Source organism: Mesoplodon densirostris, chromosome 17, assembly GCF_025265405.1.
Source record: "Mesoplodon densirostris isolate mMesDen1 chromosome 17, mMesDen1 primary haplotype, whole genome shotgun sequence".
Lineage (NCBI taxonomy): Eukaryota > Metazoa > Chordata > Mammalia > Artiodactyla > Ziphiidae > Mesoplodon > Mesoplodon densirostris.
Window position 1 is genome coordinate 77064566 of NC_082677.1, and position 15325 is coordinate 77079890.

The window sequence follows — 15325 nt, forward strand, 5'->3', positions numbered from 1 at the left end:
CTAGAGACGTAGAGGCGTGAGAGCAAGACCAGCACTAGGCGGAGGGGCACCTGCAGAGACCCAGGTAGACCTTTGTCACCAGGAGGACAGGAGCCCCAGGCAGTGGAGAGCCCCCCAGGGCCACGCATGGCGAGGGCACCCCGTCGATGGTCTGACTCTAGACCCTCACGGTACCTCGGGGGCTCCGCACAGAGCCTTCTCGCTCTGGATCACTGATTCTTAAATTCTTGTCTGTTTGTCAGGTAAGGGGGTTGCAACACTTACAAAACCAAAAATGATATTGCAGGCTGGTTCTGTAGTGATTCAGATAAAGCTGCAAACAAAGCTGTAAGTCAAGGGCAGCCTCAGGTGGCTGGTGATGTCCTTGGTCTTGGGCAGCAGGTGGTTTGGTGATGATCACGGTCATCGCTGTCCCCTTCCTTCCAAGGAGGACAAACGTGTCTTCTTGGTGGGACATTTTAGCTGCCCTGTTCTAGTGATGGTCGGGAGGTGACCCCCGAAGACCTAAATCATTCTGTAGGCCTGTTCGTGGATCTACTGAGAACAAGTGAATCATTGATAACTTTTGAAAAAGAGGAATTCACTTGTGGAGCATTTTCTGCACAGACATCAAGAGCTGTATTATTTCTCAAGTGAGAATATAAGACAATGATTATTTTATTGTTGAACTGCGGGATATTCCTAGGTGAACGCTTGAAAGTTTGGGGCACATTGTAATAGAAGCCAGTAGACGTCTAGAGAGCTGGAACATAAGCGATCCCCAGCGGGCTGAGGACGAGAACACCAGCCGCTCAGCAGAGGTTCCCGGTCAGCACGTGAAGCGAATGTAGTAGATGTTCCTTGTGGCTGCGATCTTGAGAAAACATAAGACATGTTTGTCGTGGAATATTTTTACACACAAAAATTAAACTGGTCTAGATTTTAGAGCTTCTGTGAGCAGTAAGATTTCCTACAAGATAGTCCTGAGGAAGAGGAGAGAGGGCAGAGTGGGAGAAGGAATTAAACTTGCACCTGGTTTGGGGGGAGGTTGGAGACCTCCGACTGCATCCTCCTCTCCTCTGAGCGAGGCCCCGAAGTTCACGACGTTCTCCGCGGAGACACGTGTTACTTTAGGAAATCAGCCCTGGGGCTTCCCGGGGGCTGGGGAACTGATATCACTGGGGAAAAAGGCCGTCCCTCAGGACACCCCTTTGAGAAAGGGGATTGGAGCCCCAGTGGATCACCCGCAAAGTCCATAGAAATAATGGCCAACGAATTCAATAATACATTGGCTATCAGCTTGACCTGAGGGCTCCCTTAAATAAGGAACCCCAGAGGAGCTTACGGCGGCGTTACCGTGATCACCTCCCAGTGAGCTGTGATAGCCGGCAGAGGGCACAGGTGAAGGTGGGCAGGTGTGAAGCCTTGCCCATGTTCCAACCCAAATGCCCGAATCTGATTCAAGGTACTTGTGCTTTACTGCTGTTCACCTGTAAAAATCACACCCTGTGCTTTGCTGGGCTGGGCGTGGATCCCAGATCCACCAGAATCTACCGAATCCTAGGAATCTCGGCAGTGCCTTGGGAAGCGCCGTCCTACCCCTCTCGGGAAGAGATGAGAAGCCATTTGAGTGATTGAAACTTTGTCCCCGATGCGATGCTGCTGGAGATGCCCTGTCACTCTGCCACTCGTACTCCACACCCACATTTGCTGTTATGTAACAGTTTTGTAAAAGATCTCTGAATCCCTGCCAGGCAGGGGTGGCAAACACAAGAGCTGTGAGGGCTCCTGCCCGCCCAGCTGAGCTGACGGTGCCCGCGGGGTTCAGAGCCGCCCCCTCCCCGTACCTTCACCTTTTGCTTTTGGCTAAAACCGGTAGCTTCCAATGAAAAGGAAGCGGGCGCTGCGTCCTCCTGCACCTGCTGGCCACTGCCGAGCTGCAACCCACCTCAGAGGTAAAATTTCCTGCCCCCGACGTTAAGCATTGAAGAGAGAGCCCTGTTTTTGAGGGTTTCCCAGCCTGGGCACTGTTGCCGATGAGGCCAGGAGTTCGTGGTTGTAGGGCTGCCCCGGTGCAGTTAGCAGACCCCTGGCCTCTGCCTGCTGGATGCCAGTAGCCCCCCTCCCCCGAAATGTCCCCAGACACTGCAGGTGTCCCCCACCTCGGGGACAGAATCACCTCCAGGGAGGGCCACTGTGGCTGTGGATCTGAGCCGTTTTATCACGCTGATGAAGCGAAGAATAAAGTGATGAGGGTCCTTAAGTCTGTTTCCTACAAAAGTCCTGACGCTTTGGTTTTTCTCCTAGAATTCTGCACGTAGGTTCTTGCCTCGGTAAACACCTCACAAGGCCTGCAGCCCACACGCTCGCCTGAAGTGAGTCGCGTGTAGGGATATCTCTTTGGTTGAAAACTAACCATATGGGAAAGCAGTTTTATTCCAGCTTGTAATGCTCTGTGACATAAAGCCTTGTTTTCTCTTAAAGAAGAACTGGGCGCGTTTTCTGAGAGGCCCAGCTCGCAGAATCCAACAAACCAGAAACGGGTCGGCTCTTAGGCGGTGTCGAAATCTCAGGGAAAATAACTCTTATAAAATAACATGTCCAAGAGGCTGGTTTGTCCCCAGGAGGAAGCCTCCGAAGTGGCTGGTGTTTCCTTTTGCCTGTGTCTCTGTCTGTGGGTGAGAAACGTGTTGTCTCCTGGTCGGACGTGTGTGCTCCCCGCTGGCCGGGCCCACATCCCGCCGGGGCCTCGTCTGGGGGCCGCTGCGTGTCCGAGGTTCTGGCCGTGGACCTGCCCCAGGCCCTCGTGCAGCTCTGTCGTGTCTCCCCTCCTCCGTTTCCGTGACTCCCACGGGGCCCCATCCCGGTGACGCCGCCCGCAGGGGACAAGGCTGGTGCTCTCACCAATCCCAGGACAATGCCAGCAGTGGTTTGCCTTCCGAGCTGACAGGTGTTTGAGCTGAAAAGAGACTAGACACGTGCTCTACCGAGCGTGGGCTGGGCCCCCGGGTAAAGGTCTCGTCCGCAGGAAGCACGAGTGGGGAGACCGGGCTCGGCCCCCTGCAGACCGCGACTCTAGCTCTCGGGCGCGTCCTGCTCTGGTTTGTGAGCAGGGCCACCGTTTGCGGGAGCAGCGAGGGGGCGACACCCGGGGCGGCTGTGCAGGAAGGACGGGGCGCCCAGCGGGAACCACCACCCGCCCCGGCGAGGCTGCGGGATCCGGGGCCAGTGAGTCGGGCTCGCCGGCCTCCCTCTCACGTTGTGGCGACATCGCGGGGTCTCTGCGTCTCTGGGGCTGGAAGTGTCAGGCGGGGCCATGGGAGGTGCTCTCTGTCCCTTGTGCGGGGTGCGCAGGAGGAGAATCCGTACTAGTGGGAGACGACGTGGACTCTTGTCTCCACAGATGTTTGGGAACTGGACCTTCGGGACGCTGGTGTTCACGGTGATGGTGTTTACGGTCACCCTGAAGGTACATCCCCTGACCTGACGTGCTTGCTCCGGGCACAGTCAGCCCTGCTAGTGAGTCGTGACCCTGACCCTGACCCTGCCGGGGTCTTCTCCCCCGCCACCAACTCGGCCCTGGCCCCGAGGGGCAAAGGTCAGAATTGCACAGAAGGTGAGGGAGAGGAGGAGCCTGTTCCGTGTGAAGGGATGGGGATTGGACTTCTTTTAAATGGCGATCGGCCCCACCCCTCGTATAAGCAAAATCCATCTGAATTGGAACAAATTAATGGACTGTGGAAAATTTAGCTCTTTTTCAAGTCAAGTCGGATTCTTCCTGGAATATCATTATGAAGGTCCCAAATCCTACCAACCTGAGTCTTGGAAAATCCCAAAGCAATGTCCTGGGTAGATCCATAACCAGCGCCTTGAGCCGTCGCCCGAGTCGCCCTGTGGGAGCATCTCCCCGGGATCCGGGCAGAGTTACTGGCAATGTTGAGACTCGGAGGCCGTGGGGAACCCTTTCTCCCCGTTGGAACCTAAAGTGTGTTTTTCCCAAACAGGTCTATGTAGGCATTTTGGCTACAATTAAGGTGGTTTCCATTATTTTCTGGCTTCCTTCCCCAGCTGTCAGGGCTCATGGGGCCACGCCCAGGCGACACCACCATCAGTCACCTTTTCCCTCTTTCAGCTGGCGCTGGACACACACTACTGGACTTGGATAAACCACTTTGTGATCTGGGGATCACTGCTGTTCTACGTCGTCTTCTCCCTCCTCTGGGGAGGAATTATCTGGTATGGAGTTGATAATTATAGAACCATCATTATGTTACTGGTCCTGCGGTGTCTTTCCTCGAGGGCTGACAACTCATTATCCATATGACCTCGTTCCTGTGTGCGGGAGGGGCATGGCGCCAGGGCTGGGGGGCCCGCAGGGGACGAGGCGGGTGTGGTCCCTGCTCCTTTCCGCCAGGTTCTCAGTGAGGGAGACATGCTGCATCATACATATGACAAGGGAAGAGCAGACCAGATGCTACAGCAAGGGACCTATTTCGGATCAGAGGTTGGGGAAGGCCTCTGCAAAAAAGTTGGTATTTAAACGGAAACCTGGGAGAAAGGCACTGCCATCGTCATGGTGGGTGCGCCAGGGGAGCTGGCCCTGGGCCGAGGCAGTCGGACCCCAGACAGAGCCCTTCCTAAGGAAGGGAGCCCCACGTGCAAACACCTTGGGGCAGGGCCCAGCAGCGGAAGGAAGGTCCAGCCTGTCGGCCACGTAGGACCTCGACCCCAGCCTGCCGCCGTCGAGGATTCCAAGCAGAGGAGCATCAGAGTCCGACCGCACGTTTAGGAAGGTCACCGTGGCTGCTGTGTTGAAAGTGAACTTGGGGGTGGAACACAAACAAGACAAGCAGTCTAGAGACCATTGCAGTACCGTGGTCAGTCCTGACGAGGGCAGCAAGTGGCTGCATTTGGCATCTGCCACAAGCCTGCCTTTGCCAGCGCTGTTCCGTCTGCCCAGACGTCCTTTCTAACTAGCCTGTCTGGTGAGCTCCTATTCGTCTTTCGAAACCCGGCGGCCCATCAGCCTCATCCACTCTTCCCTCGAGTCACCTCCCAGGCGGGCATTTCCACCTGGTCCCCCAAGCAGTCGTTCCTTCCCCTGTCACAGCGCATGCCGGATTTACCTGCAATTCTCCCGTTTACGTTTCCACCTCCCCCGTAAGATGGAGAATTTCCTGAGCAGGGCTGGGACTGGGGGGAGGCGAGTGAGGCCCGGGACCACAGCCTGGCCGAACGGGAGGCCAGAAGCAGTGTCCCCTCCACCTGGCGTCCCCCCTGCTGACCTCAGCTCCCGGGAGGGGCAGGCGGCCCCAGAAATGGGGGAGCGGCTCCCCGGTCCATCAGGTCCCCACGTGGAGGTTGCTGAGCTGACATGCACCCAATGACCCTCTCTGTTGCTGACCCCCCAGTGGCGAGATCCATGCGTTGCACATTCTTGGAGACCAGGAAATCCAGGAAGACCAGACCAGCTTTTGGTGGGTTTCCAGCAGCCCTGCCCCAGGCCAAAGATCCCTGCGGTTCTAGCGAGCTCTCCAGAGCGGCTTTGTAAATGGGAGGCTCCCCCGAAAACTCCCTGGCCAGCTCCTGGGCCTTGGGGCTTCGGAGCCGTGAAGCTGTGTGACTCAAGTTCAGCATCATCACTGCCCCTTTCCAGAGGCTTTTGTGATTCACCTGGCAGGAGAGTCATTTCATTCTCTGTATTTTTATGGAAATTAAAAATATTATGGCAAATTTTTTTTTTTTTTTTTTTTTTTTTTTTTTTTTTTTTTGCGGTACGCGGGCCTCTCACTGTTGTGGCCTCTCCCGTTGCGGAGCACAGGCTCCGGACGCGCAGGCCCAGCGGCCATGGCTCACAGGCCCAGCCGCTCCGCGGCACGTGGGATCTTCCTGGACCGGGGCACGAACCCGTGTCCCCTGCATCGGCAGGCGGACTCTCAACCACTGCGCCACCAGGGAAGTCCCTGTGGCATATTTTTTTAAGTATTTAATCGTTCTGCTGACGCGTGCAGATATGAATGCATGAAGATATGCATGCTTGCATATCTCCTCCATATTAATAGCTATTGCGCAGATATGATTCTAAGGTACAAAAAAAAATCACCTACTTCATCTTTTAAAATCTTTCCCGCTATTCTGAAACTGAACTTCGGGGACTTATTTTCCCCTTTGGGATGACTTCATAGAATTCCTCTCCTTTTCCCATGGGTTAGTTAACATGCAGCGTTACAGGGAAAGGTCACACCCCAGTGTTTCTGTCATCAGTTCCAGCAGGCAGGCTAGGTGGCTTGTCCAGTGACTGTCGTGACCAAAGTGAAAACTGCCAGAACAAATGGGCTCTTCGTGCAAGTCGAGAAAACAGACCAGGATTTCGGTGTTTCTCCTGCATCGTGTTATGTTTCTTCTTCCCCTCGACACTGCAGGCCATTCCTCAGTTATCAAAGGATGTACTATGTGTTCATACACATGCTGTCCAGCGGCCCCGCCTGGCTGGCCATCGTCCTGCTCGTCGCCGTTAGCCTCCTTCCCGACGTCCTCAAGAAAGTGCTGTGCAGGCAGCTGTGGCCCAGCGCCACCGAGAGAGTCCAGGTACCGCCCCGCGCGCCGTGGGGACTGTCCTTAGAAAGGGGAGCGGGAAAGGTTTGGGTTTGGAAGTGCGGTCAGTCCACCGTTACTAACGAAGTCCATGATGACACGTGGTTTTACACCCGAACCTAGATGACCAGTGGTTAGACTTGAGCGGCTAGTCCCTGAACTAAGAAAAAGATTAAGAGAAAAAGATGAAGCCAATACAAAAGGCAAATTGTTTTGTGTACATTTTTAAAAGTTTTTCCAACTAATCATTACCTTGAAGGTAAAATTGCATTATTTTTAGGGATGGTGAATTTGGCTCAAACTTTAGCATTTATTTTGGGAAATTCTGGTTATGAGTAGGTAGGGCTGTTGTTTTCCACACTCCCAAACGGAAGCCAGCAAGCTGAATTCTGGATTCAGGAAAGATGAGAGATATGAAGGATGCCCGGACCGGCATCAGACACAGAGGTGGTACTCAGAGCTTCCCAAGAGCACTCTGGCCCTTCCCGGAGTTCTTGGGGAGGGGATGTCCCCCGTCCCCTTACCCCTGTGACCCCCCGCTCCCCTCTCACGCCTGTGATTTGCCCTTGGAGGTGCAGGCCTCAGGAGGAGGAGAAAGGATGCTAGTGAGAGGGCAGAGGCCACAGCAGGGCCCGTTGCTGCAGGATGCTAATCTCACCTGTAGCAAGGTGCTTGTGCAGTGAAGGGGGCGGGGCATGCAGGTGGGGAGGGACAGGAGGGAGGGTGACAACAGGAGAGGGCAAGTGGCACGTCCTGGGGCTGAGTCACTCTGGGAAGCTCAGGGGCCCCGTGGTCTCAGTCCCCAAGTGCTGTTGGCCGGCTTTGGGGTGGAAAGCGGGTGGACCTCCGGGGGCTGGAGCCGCAGTCACGGCACTTGCCCCCGCTCTCCTCCCAGCAGGTGACGGGTCGGGTGGGCAAGCCTTCAGATCCCTGGTGCTGGTTTTAAGTGCTGAGCGCAGTGCCCCAGACCTGGGGATTCTGCTGGGTTTGTAAAGTCGGTGCCCAGACGAAACGCAGGAGGGGTTAGTGCAGGTCCACGTCTGACAACTTCATTACGAGTTGCTCACAGTTGTCCGGGGCTGGACATAGGCGGGACACAGACGGGAGTGCGAGGGGAGGGATTCTGCCCGCCTGGGCTGGGCTGGGCCGCGGGGGCCGGTGTGGCCTGGTTTCCAGGGGCTGCAGGGACGTCCGGAGGCTGCCGCCGTCTCACCGGACTCACCGCCTTTTCTTGTCTCTTCCCTTCTTCGTTCCTTTCGTCTTCTGGCCTCTTTGCCCATATAACCACCTTGTTTAACGATGTGCATGGCCTCCTGACCTCTGACCTCTGGGACCGGCAGACTAGGAACCAGTGCCTTTCTGTCGAGCAGCCCACCGTCTTTATGCTTTCTCAGACTTCCAGCAGTCTGACTTTCTAACGGAACAAGGTGACGCTTTTCTGTCTTTTTGCATGTTTGGGACTTAGTCGCAGGACCGCACAGGGCTGACGGTTAAGCTCGGAGCCGCGCTCACAGTCCCGCCCCGGGCAGCACTGGGCCACTGGCGTCGGGGATGCAGGGTGCCGGGCTCCTGTCGTCCGCGCCACTGACCGGTGCCTGTACGTGTCCCTGGGGAGCGTCAGAGCCCTTCTGTGCAAGCGGCTGCCGCGAGGCTGGTCCTGGTCCCCGCCCGGGGCAGTGGGGCCGCTCCTGAGTCCCAGAGCCTGCTCTGCAGGCGGGACTGAGGGCCTCTGGAGAGGCCAGACCCAGGCCGTGCCACCGGGCCGCAGACAAAGCCAGGACAGATGTGTTTGGGGTCAACTTTTTTACCAAAGTCCCTCTTAACTTTTTTAAAAAGTCTGATCATTTTTAGAAAAAGGCGCTGACCTTGCCGTAAAGGGCTGTAGCGCCTCTCTCTCGAGCACATAGAGCCATTCACACAGTTTTCTGTGGCCGCCGCCCAGGATCGAAGGCGTTTCATCCAGAGCCAAGGCTTCAGGGACACAGCGTATCTGTTTTCAGTTGTTTGTGTACCTGATGCCTCGTTTCTGTGTGCTCCGAATCAGGCACACTTTGAAGATCTGTGTTTGGTGTTACTGCTTTACTAAGACAGCTTGCTTAATGGGAAAATGCCTAAAGCAAAAGAAAAAAGGCTTTTTCTTCTTTTAATAACTGTTCATATGTTACACAGCTTTAGCACTGTTTTTTAACTAGCAGGATGGTACATTTTTCAAGTTCAAGTAATTATTGGCGATCGAAATTTTTTTAATCTGATGCCATCAGAATTTGTTAGAATAAGTTACATCATTTCATCTTGCTGTTCACACACTTGAAAACATTCAGGATGAAATTGTTAGGAACATTTTAATAAGTCACAGGAGTTGCTTATGAGATTGGTTAAATCATGCCAACTCCAGGCTAAAATTAAATTCCTCTGACTATTGATGGAGTTCATTTAGAGTTGATTTGCAGAAGCCAGACTCTGGCCGCTTGGAGAAGGGCCCCGAGCTCTGTGTGTCCGTAGCCGCGGCCGTGACACCAGGGTGCCTGGAGCCTGCACTCTGGGCACACACAGGGTCAATGTGTTGTTGCTGGGGAACCGTCCAATTTCTGCAAAACTTGGGAGGAACAAACACCTGACTAGCCCTTTTGGGGGACGTACTGCGTTTGAGATGGATGGCTTTTTCTTTTCACCTGTCCTATTAAAGCGAAAAACATGGCAGGCACCGTGTGTGTACACACGTAGGTCATTTATATATACGTGTGCATTTCTGGTTTCTACATCCATTTGCACATACAGTCGTGTGCGTTTCCGCCCCTGCAAAGAGCAGCCACCCCAGCGCTTGTCTGCTTCACCCCCTCCTCGCCAGAGAACATTCTGCAGCTCAAACTTGTGATTCTTCGACTCCTACAATTCTCTTCTTCCTTGTTACTGAGAAACTCATACAGTTTGACTAGAAGATCTCAGTGTTCAGATGCCTGTGGCCCCGCTGACCTGCAGCCCTGTGACTCCTTGGACCTCCCAGATTCTGGTCTCAGGCCAGGACTCCTCTGTTTGACCAGAGACGGGGCCGAGGGACGGGGTCGGGCAGGCACACAGAGAGGGACAGGCAGGTGGACAGAGAGGGATAGAGGGACGGGCAGGTGGACAGAGAGGGATAGAGGGATGGGCAGATGGACAGAGGACAGAGGGACAGGCACACAGAGAGGGACACAGGGACAGGCACACAGAGAAGGACACAGGGACACAGGGACAGGCACAGAGCTCCTCCCTTGGGGCCGGGTGCCCTCTTGGGGAGCCCAGCCGTGCCAGGGTGGTCTCGGGGAGCGGGCAAGGCCGTTAGCCAATGCCCCACTCTGGGCAGCAGCCTCCCCAGTGGCCCGGCCTCCCCTCCGCGGGCTCAGTGTCTGTCCTCGCCTTGCAGAGGAGCTCGAGCCGCCGAGCCCCGGCCGACGCCGCGCCGAGCCCTGACCGGCCTCTCCTGATGGACCCCGAGCCGCGGCCGAGGCGCGAGTAGCTGGCGGATAGGTAACGCCGCCCGCGGGCAGCCCGGTGTGCTGTGCTCTTGCTGACTGCGCGGTCTTCCTCCAAAGTTTTGCGTGCTGTGCTGTGTCTGTTAGGTTCGTGGTCACAAAGAAAGACTTTTACACACGTGGGTTCCATCCCAGGTAAGTGGCCCGCCCAAGAGGCCGGCCGCGTGGGCTGCGTGCCGTGCACACGCACGCACACGCCTGCACACCTGTGCAGCGCACACTCTGGGCGGACGTCGCCCCACACGTGTCCGGTGTTCGGCGTCCAGAGCACAGTTCGTTCATTCTCATCCGTGGTGGTGGGAATGGCTTCACCTGAAAGGTCCATCAGGAAAGACCACCTTTCGAAGTAAAAAGGGGAATCTGGAGTGAGCGGCCCGAGCCTTGGCCGGGGCAGGTGTCCAGCAGCACCTTCAGTGTCCAGAGCAGGCGTCTCCCGCCCGGCTGCCCCTCCCCTCCCTGACCGTTCGATCCGAATGCACGCGTGGGCCGGGGAGATGCCTCTGGGGGTGCTGGGTAGGGCGAGGTCAGCATCCCCATTACAGACACCGCAGCCAGCCCGGGCCCAGGGAGGGGCTTCGTGTTTTCACGCGTGTCTTACGCGGGACGGTGGGCCTGAGAAGGGGACACGATCGCAGCCGGGACGGTCCACGTGCCTCCTCCGTGTCTGGTCCAGCTGTGTTCGGGGGAGCCCAGGCCGGGGCAGCGAGGGCGGCGGCCACGTCGGGGCGTCGGGTCAGATGACGGGTGCTCGATGGGCTTCTCGCGGGGGTCCCGGTGCTGACTCTGTCCTTCCTGTTCCCGACAGACCGCGTGCTTGGCGTCAGGACCACCTCTCGGGAGTCACCCCCTTGCCTCTCTGTAGACCCCAGCCCTGGGCAGCGCTCTGGGAGGGCGGGGGGCGCCAGGCCCCCTCCTGCTCAGCCTCTCCCACCCCCCGCGTCCCCACCCGGCTACAGACCCTGCTCCCGTGGCCCGAGGGGAGACCGGATGCACGGATCACGGGTCCAGCCGCTAAGAGCCGTACGGTGAAGGGGACAGGACAGGCGTCTCCAGGCGGCGACTAGGCAGGACGCACGCGAGCCCTCGGTGCGCCCCCTGGGAGCAGGAGGACGTCTGCGGGGGATCGCGGTCCCCGCCCCGGGTGCGGCCGCACCGCGACCTCCTGGGAAGCACAGCTGAGTCTTGCAGGCGGGGTGGGGTCTGGCTCCTCCTCCCGGGCCCCAGAACCTCTGCTTTCGGAACCAGCCCACGGACACCTCAGGACCGGCACCCCTCCATCCGGTCCGTCCGCTGCTGGCGCCAGGACCTGCGGTAGCGAGGCTGACCGTGGACGTGTCTGGTCCCACGTCCCTTCCTCCACGGGGCTGGGGCCTGTGTGCTTCGGCACCGCCTTCTGCCTCCCCCCAGCTGCCTCTGCGAAGAGGGGAACCTGTCCAGTAAAGCTTCCGGCACAGGTTCCGGGCGATTCATCTTCCCGCTCCGAGGATGCGGCTCACCGGGGTGCCCTTGCTGCGAAATGCCCGTTTTGGGGGTTGAGGGGAAGGGTGGGGTCTGGGTGCCCGAGGCCGGCCTCTGGTTGTGGGGCTCAGGCCCCCATTAAGAGTGGTCAGTCTCCCAGGCGGTGTTGTCCCCCAGATCTGTGTCAGGCCCACAGGTCTGACAAGGTGGCCTGGGCGACCTGAAAAGCAATATCGCTGCCCTCGCCGCCACCGCGCTGGCTCTGACCAAACCCTGCTCTGCCGGGGGTCCGATCCGTGTCTCCTTGAGGGGGTGAACCGTCAGAAGGCAGCTGTGCTGCAAACTCCCCGTGAATTTCCTGTACCAGTATCTTATTTCTAGAACTAACCCGTTCGACATAGCCTTAATAGTCCGTAAAGAAGACATTTCAGTTTGAGATTCAGAGGGTAAAACCAGTGGCTTTTTAGGAAAGGGTCACCCAGAAGCTAAACATTGCCCCCGCTGGATGCATGGGTGGTGTATAGGGATGTTGGGAGTGAACACTGAGTCAACTTCCGAGATGCTCGATGTTAGGGGTTTCGGGAAGTTCAAATTTCAGTTTGATTGTATAATGTCCACCTATAAACTATTTGTTTAAACGAGGGGATAAGTTAACAGCAAGAACAAGGGTACACAGGTAGTCGGGGTGAAGCAGGTGAAGTATAAACATACCAAAGACTAGGATGATGGACGTGGGGCTTCCAGTGAGACGGGGATGGGAGGGCGTGTCTGTCCGAGGGTCCTCCAGCCTCCACCCCGCCCTCTGTCACTCACGCTCCATGTCCAGGGTGTGGTCCACACTAGACCCTGCAAACAATGGTGTGTGCATTTTTACAGTCGTTTTTAAGAACCTAAAATGGGTATAAATGTAATACATGTGGGGGACAGATTCTCTGTACGTTGAGTTAACAAATTGTTTGTAATGTATTTTTTTAGAAATCTTAAAATTCCCTTTGCACTGAAGTATTTTCATAGCTGTTTTATTTGTTAATGTATCATATCTAATTTTTAAAGTATGTTTTTAAAGCTTTTATTTTTTAAGTTGATGACATTTTGGCCACTTTATATTTGAATTCTGATGAACATTTTGGCTGAATGTCTCAATATCTGATGAATGTGAATTTTCAGATTTGATTTTATTCTCTACACCTGTTTATTTTTGGTGTTTCTGGCGGTAGTGAGTAGCTAAAAGGCATATTTAGAGTATGATAATTTGCTATGCTCTTTCTTCACAGTTCATTGCCATTTCCTCTGCTTCTTATTTGGTTTTTCATTTCCTTCAGCCTTAAAATAGAAGCTTCTTGACGGTTCTGTGTCCTCTTTTTGCCTGTATTGAGATGGTTACCATTTACCTCGGATAAGTCAAGTCTCCTTATGAAAGTTACTGACCTTTACATGCTCCAAAAAGTCTTTTTAAAATTGTTTGGGAAATTATTAAGTGACTGTGCCTGATAATTTGAAATAGGCGAGGGGCATGAGATCAAAAGTAAAGTCAAAGGAGGGACGGAAGAACCCACCGAAGTGACATTGCAGACAAGACAGTGAGGTTCCCACCTGACAGTGGGCAGTACTTACTTGCCTTACACTAACCTTAAAACAAGTAATTTAAGCATTTTCCTTAGTTTCGAAAATCTTACAGCTGTACGTTAATCACTTATTAACATTTCCCCCGTTGGTCCAGATGTCTGGCTCCTGACCCACACGCCATCCCCCAAAGCAAGCTCTCTGTAGGCCGTGTTGCTCCGGCCACCTCCCTGCTCCTGCTTTCAGCTCCCGGCCCACCGAGGCCGCAGGTGCACACACATCCCACGTCCTAAGGGGACCCTGCGGGGGGCCTCTGAGCCCCACCCTCAGGACAGGTGGCTGCCAGCAGCCCTCGGACCCTCCCAGCTGCAGCATCCCTGTGTCCGGAGCTGGGAGTAAAGACCCTCTCTTGACAACTCCTGTTAGAATCCAAATCAGCCCATTCCTGTGCCCTTGATTCCAGGGGGTGAACACAGACCAAATGACCCGCGCCCCCCTCCCCCGAGGGGGGCCATGGCCCCGTGAGACCCACTGGTGGCAGTGCTGGGCCGCGGGAGGAGCCCAGGAACGCCACCTTCTGCAGTAGCAGGTTTATAGAAGCATAGTTTGGCCTGGTGAGATTTTGCAGCTTTAACTACAGAACTGCCTTGCACACGCTGTGTAACTATTCTTAAGTTCATGGGCATCAACCAAAAGTTCAGGGCAACCTAAGGGAAGTTTCCGGCCTTTTTCTTTAAAACCACTAAGTTCATCTGTTTTGCACTATTAATGATGTAATACAACCACTTCTGCTTTATCTTAAAATTAAGGGTATTTATTTGACAACTCAGTGTAACAGCTTGCTCTGCACTTTCTTTTGGAAGTTTCCCATTTGTAACTTTAAAAACAGGAAAAATGTCAGCTGGCAAATGCATTCTTTTTTTCTTTTTTTTTTTTTTTAGTTAGAGGGTAGGTGAAGGGGTGAGAATCATTCTGATTGTCTATAAACAAAGCTTTAATGAAAATGTGTCAGAGTATTATTAAAGTGTGATTCTACTTTTGCAGAAAAAAATCTAAAGATCAGTTTATATAGCTTTATTTTTTACCTTATCGAAATATACAGAATTTTAATATGCGTATATTGTCTCTGACTTAAAGTTATAATGTGTGTCTGCATTGCTGTTTAAAATGTCCATTCATTATGTAATGTAATTAAAGAGAATCTTCAAAAATGTATTTAACATGAAAGTTATCTCTAGGTGTTGTCATCATAAATACTGGAATTTATTTTTAAATTATTGAATATAGTAGGTGCGTTTAAGATAATAAATCAGCCTCCAAACAATAATGTTTAATTGATGTTTAATTGTTTATTTATTAACCTGCTTTGAAATATTAAATTGTGAATTAAACCAAATCTTAAATTTCTGTAGAATTTCTTTTGTATGCTACTCTTTTTAACTTTTATTTCTGTAGATAAAGTATATACGAATTATGATTGGACTTTTCTGCAGATTATCTAAGCAGGAGACCTGAATCTGCTTGCAATAAAGAAGAAGAAAGGTCTGGGTTAGTTTCTTTACAAATTAAAAAGATCATAGAAGTTGGTCTTAACTTTCTGCTAAGAGGAGCTGCCGGGTAAACACTCTCAAAGGGAGTGTCTCTGTTTGGAATGAAGTGGACGGCACTGTGGGAGCTGGTGCCCTGGGAACATGTGGGACCCGGTGCCTCACGGAGGCCGAGGGGCGCAGAACAGGAAGCTCAGTGTCGGATTTCCTAATGCTATGATCCTGCCCGTCCCCCTCCGGCTGCTCCCTGACCCTCCGCCTGAGACCCCTTTCCATCTGGATTCCTCCCCTTTGCCTCCAGGCTCTCCTCCCTTCCCCACTCTTGTCCAGGCCCCGGGTCCCATAGGCTCGTGGGCAGTCGGAGGGAGGGCGGGTTCTGTGCGCCCAGCACCGCCGCGCTCGGGTTCCTGCCCCCCCAGCCCTGGCCTCCCCGGCCCCTGGCCACTGCTCCCATCAGCACCAAGCTCCCTGTCTCCTCTGAAAGCTTCAACCTCAGAAAGCTCCACACGTCCTCACACCAGGTCTCATTCCTGGGATTAGGGGACCAGGGTGGAGCCAGGTCGAGGGTCCTGAGAAAGGGCCTCGCTGGGCTGGGGCAGGACTGCCCCTTCAGGGCCGACTGGCTCCCTGGGAGGGACCGGCTCAGGCCTCTGGCTTCACCGGGCACAGTTC

At 54.4% G+C, this 15325-nt stretch overlaps 1 protein-coding gene across 3 annotated transcripts in view; it reads left to right on the forward strand.

Moving 5' to 3' along the window:
• ATP11A (ATPase phospholipid transporting 11A) overlaps positions 1-14384 on the forward strand; it is a 121194-nt gene extending 106810 nt beyond the window's left edge. The window contains exons 26-30 of one of the 3 annotated variants that reach the window (XR_009530315.1): positions 3383-3448; positions 4112-4215; positions 6402-6567; positions 9977-10220; positions 10891-10953. Coding sequence is in view for 2 of the 3 variants with exons in the window: in XM_060080270.1 (XP_059936253.1) it covers positions 3383-3448; positions 4112-4215; positions 6402-6567; positions 9977-10069 (429 nt within the window). In the remaining variant the exon portion in view is untranslated. Of the gene's footprint in view, positions 1-3382; positions 3449-4111; positions 4216-6401; positions 6568-9976; positions 10221-10890 lie in introns of all 3 variants that reach the window. The other 2 variants (XM_060080270.1, XM_060080271.1) reach the window with 2 other exon arrangements.
• Positions 14385-15325: the final 941 nt, after the last annotated feature.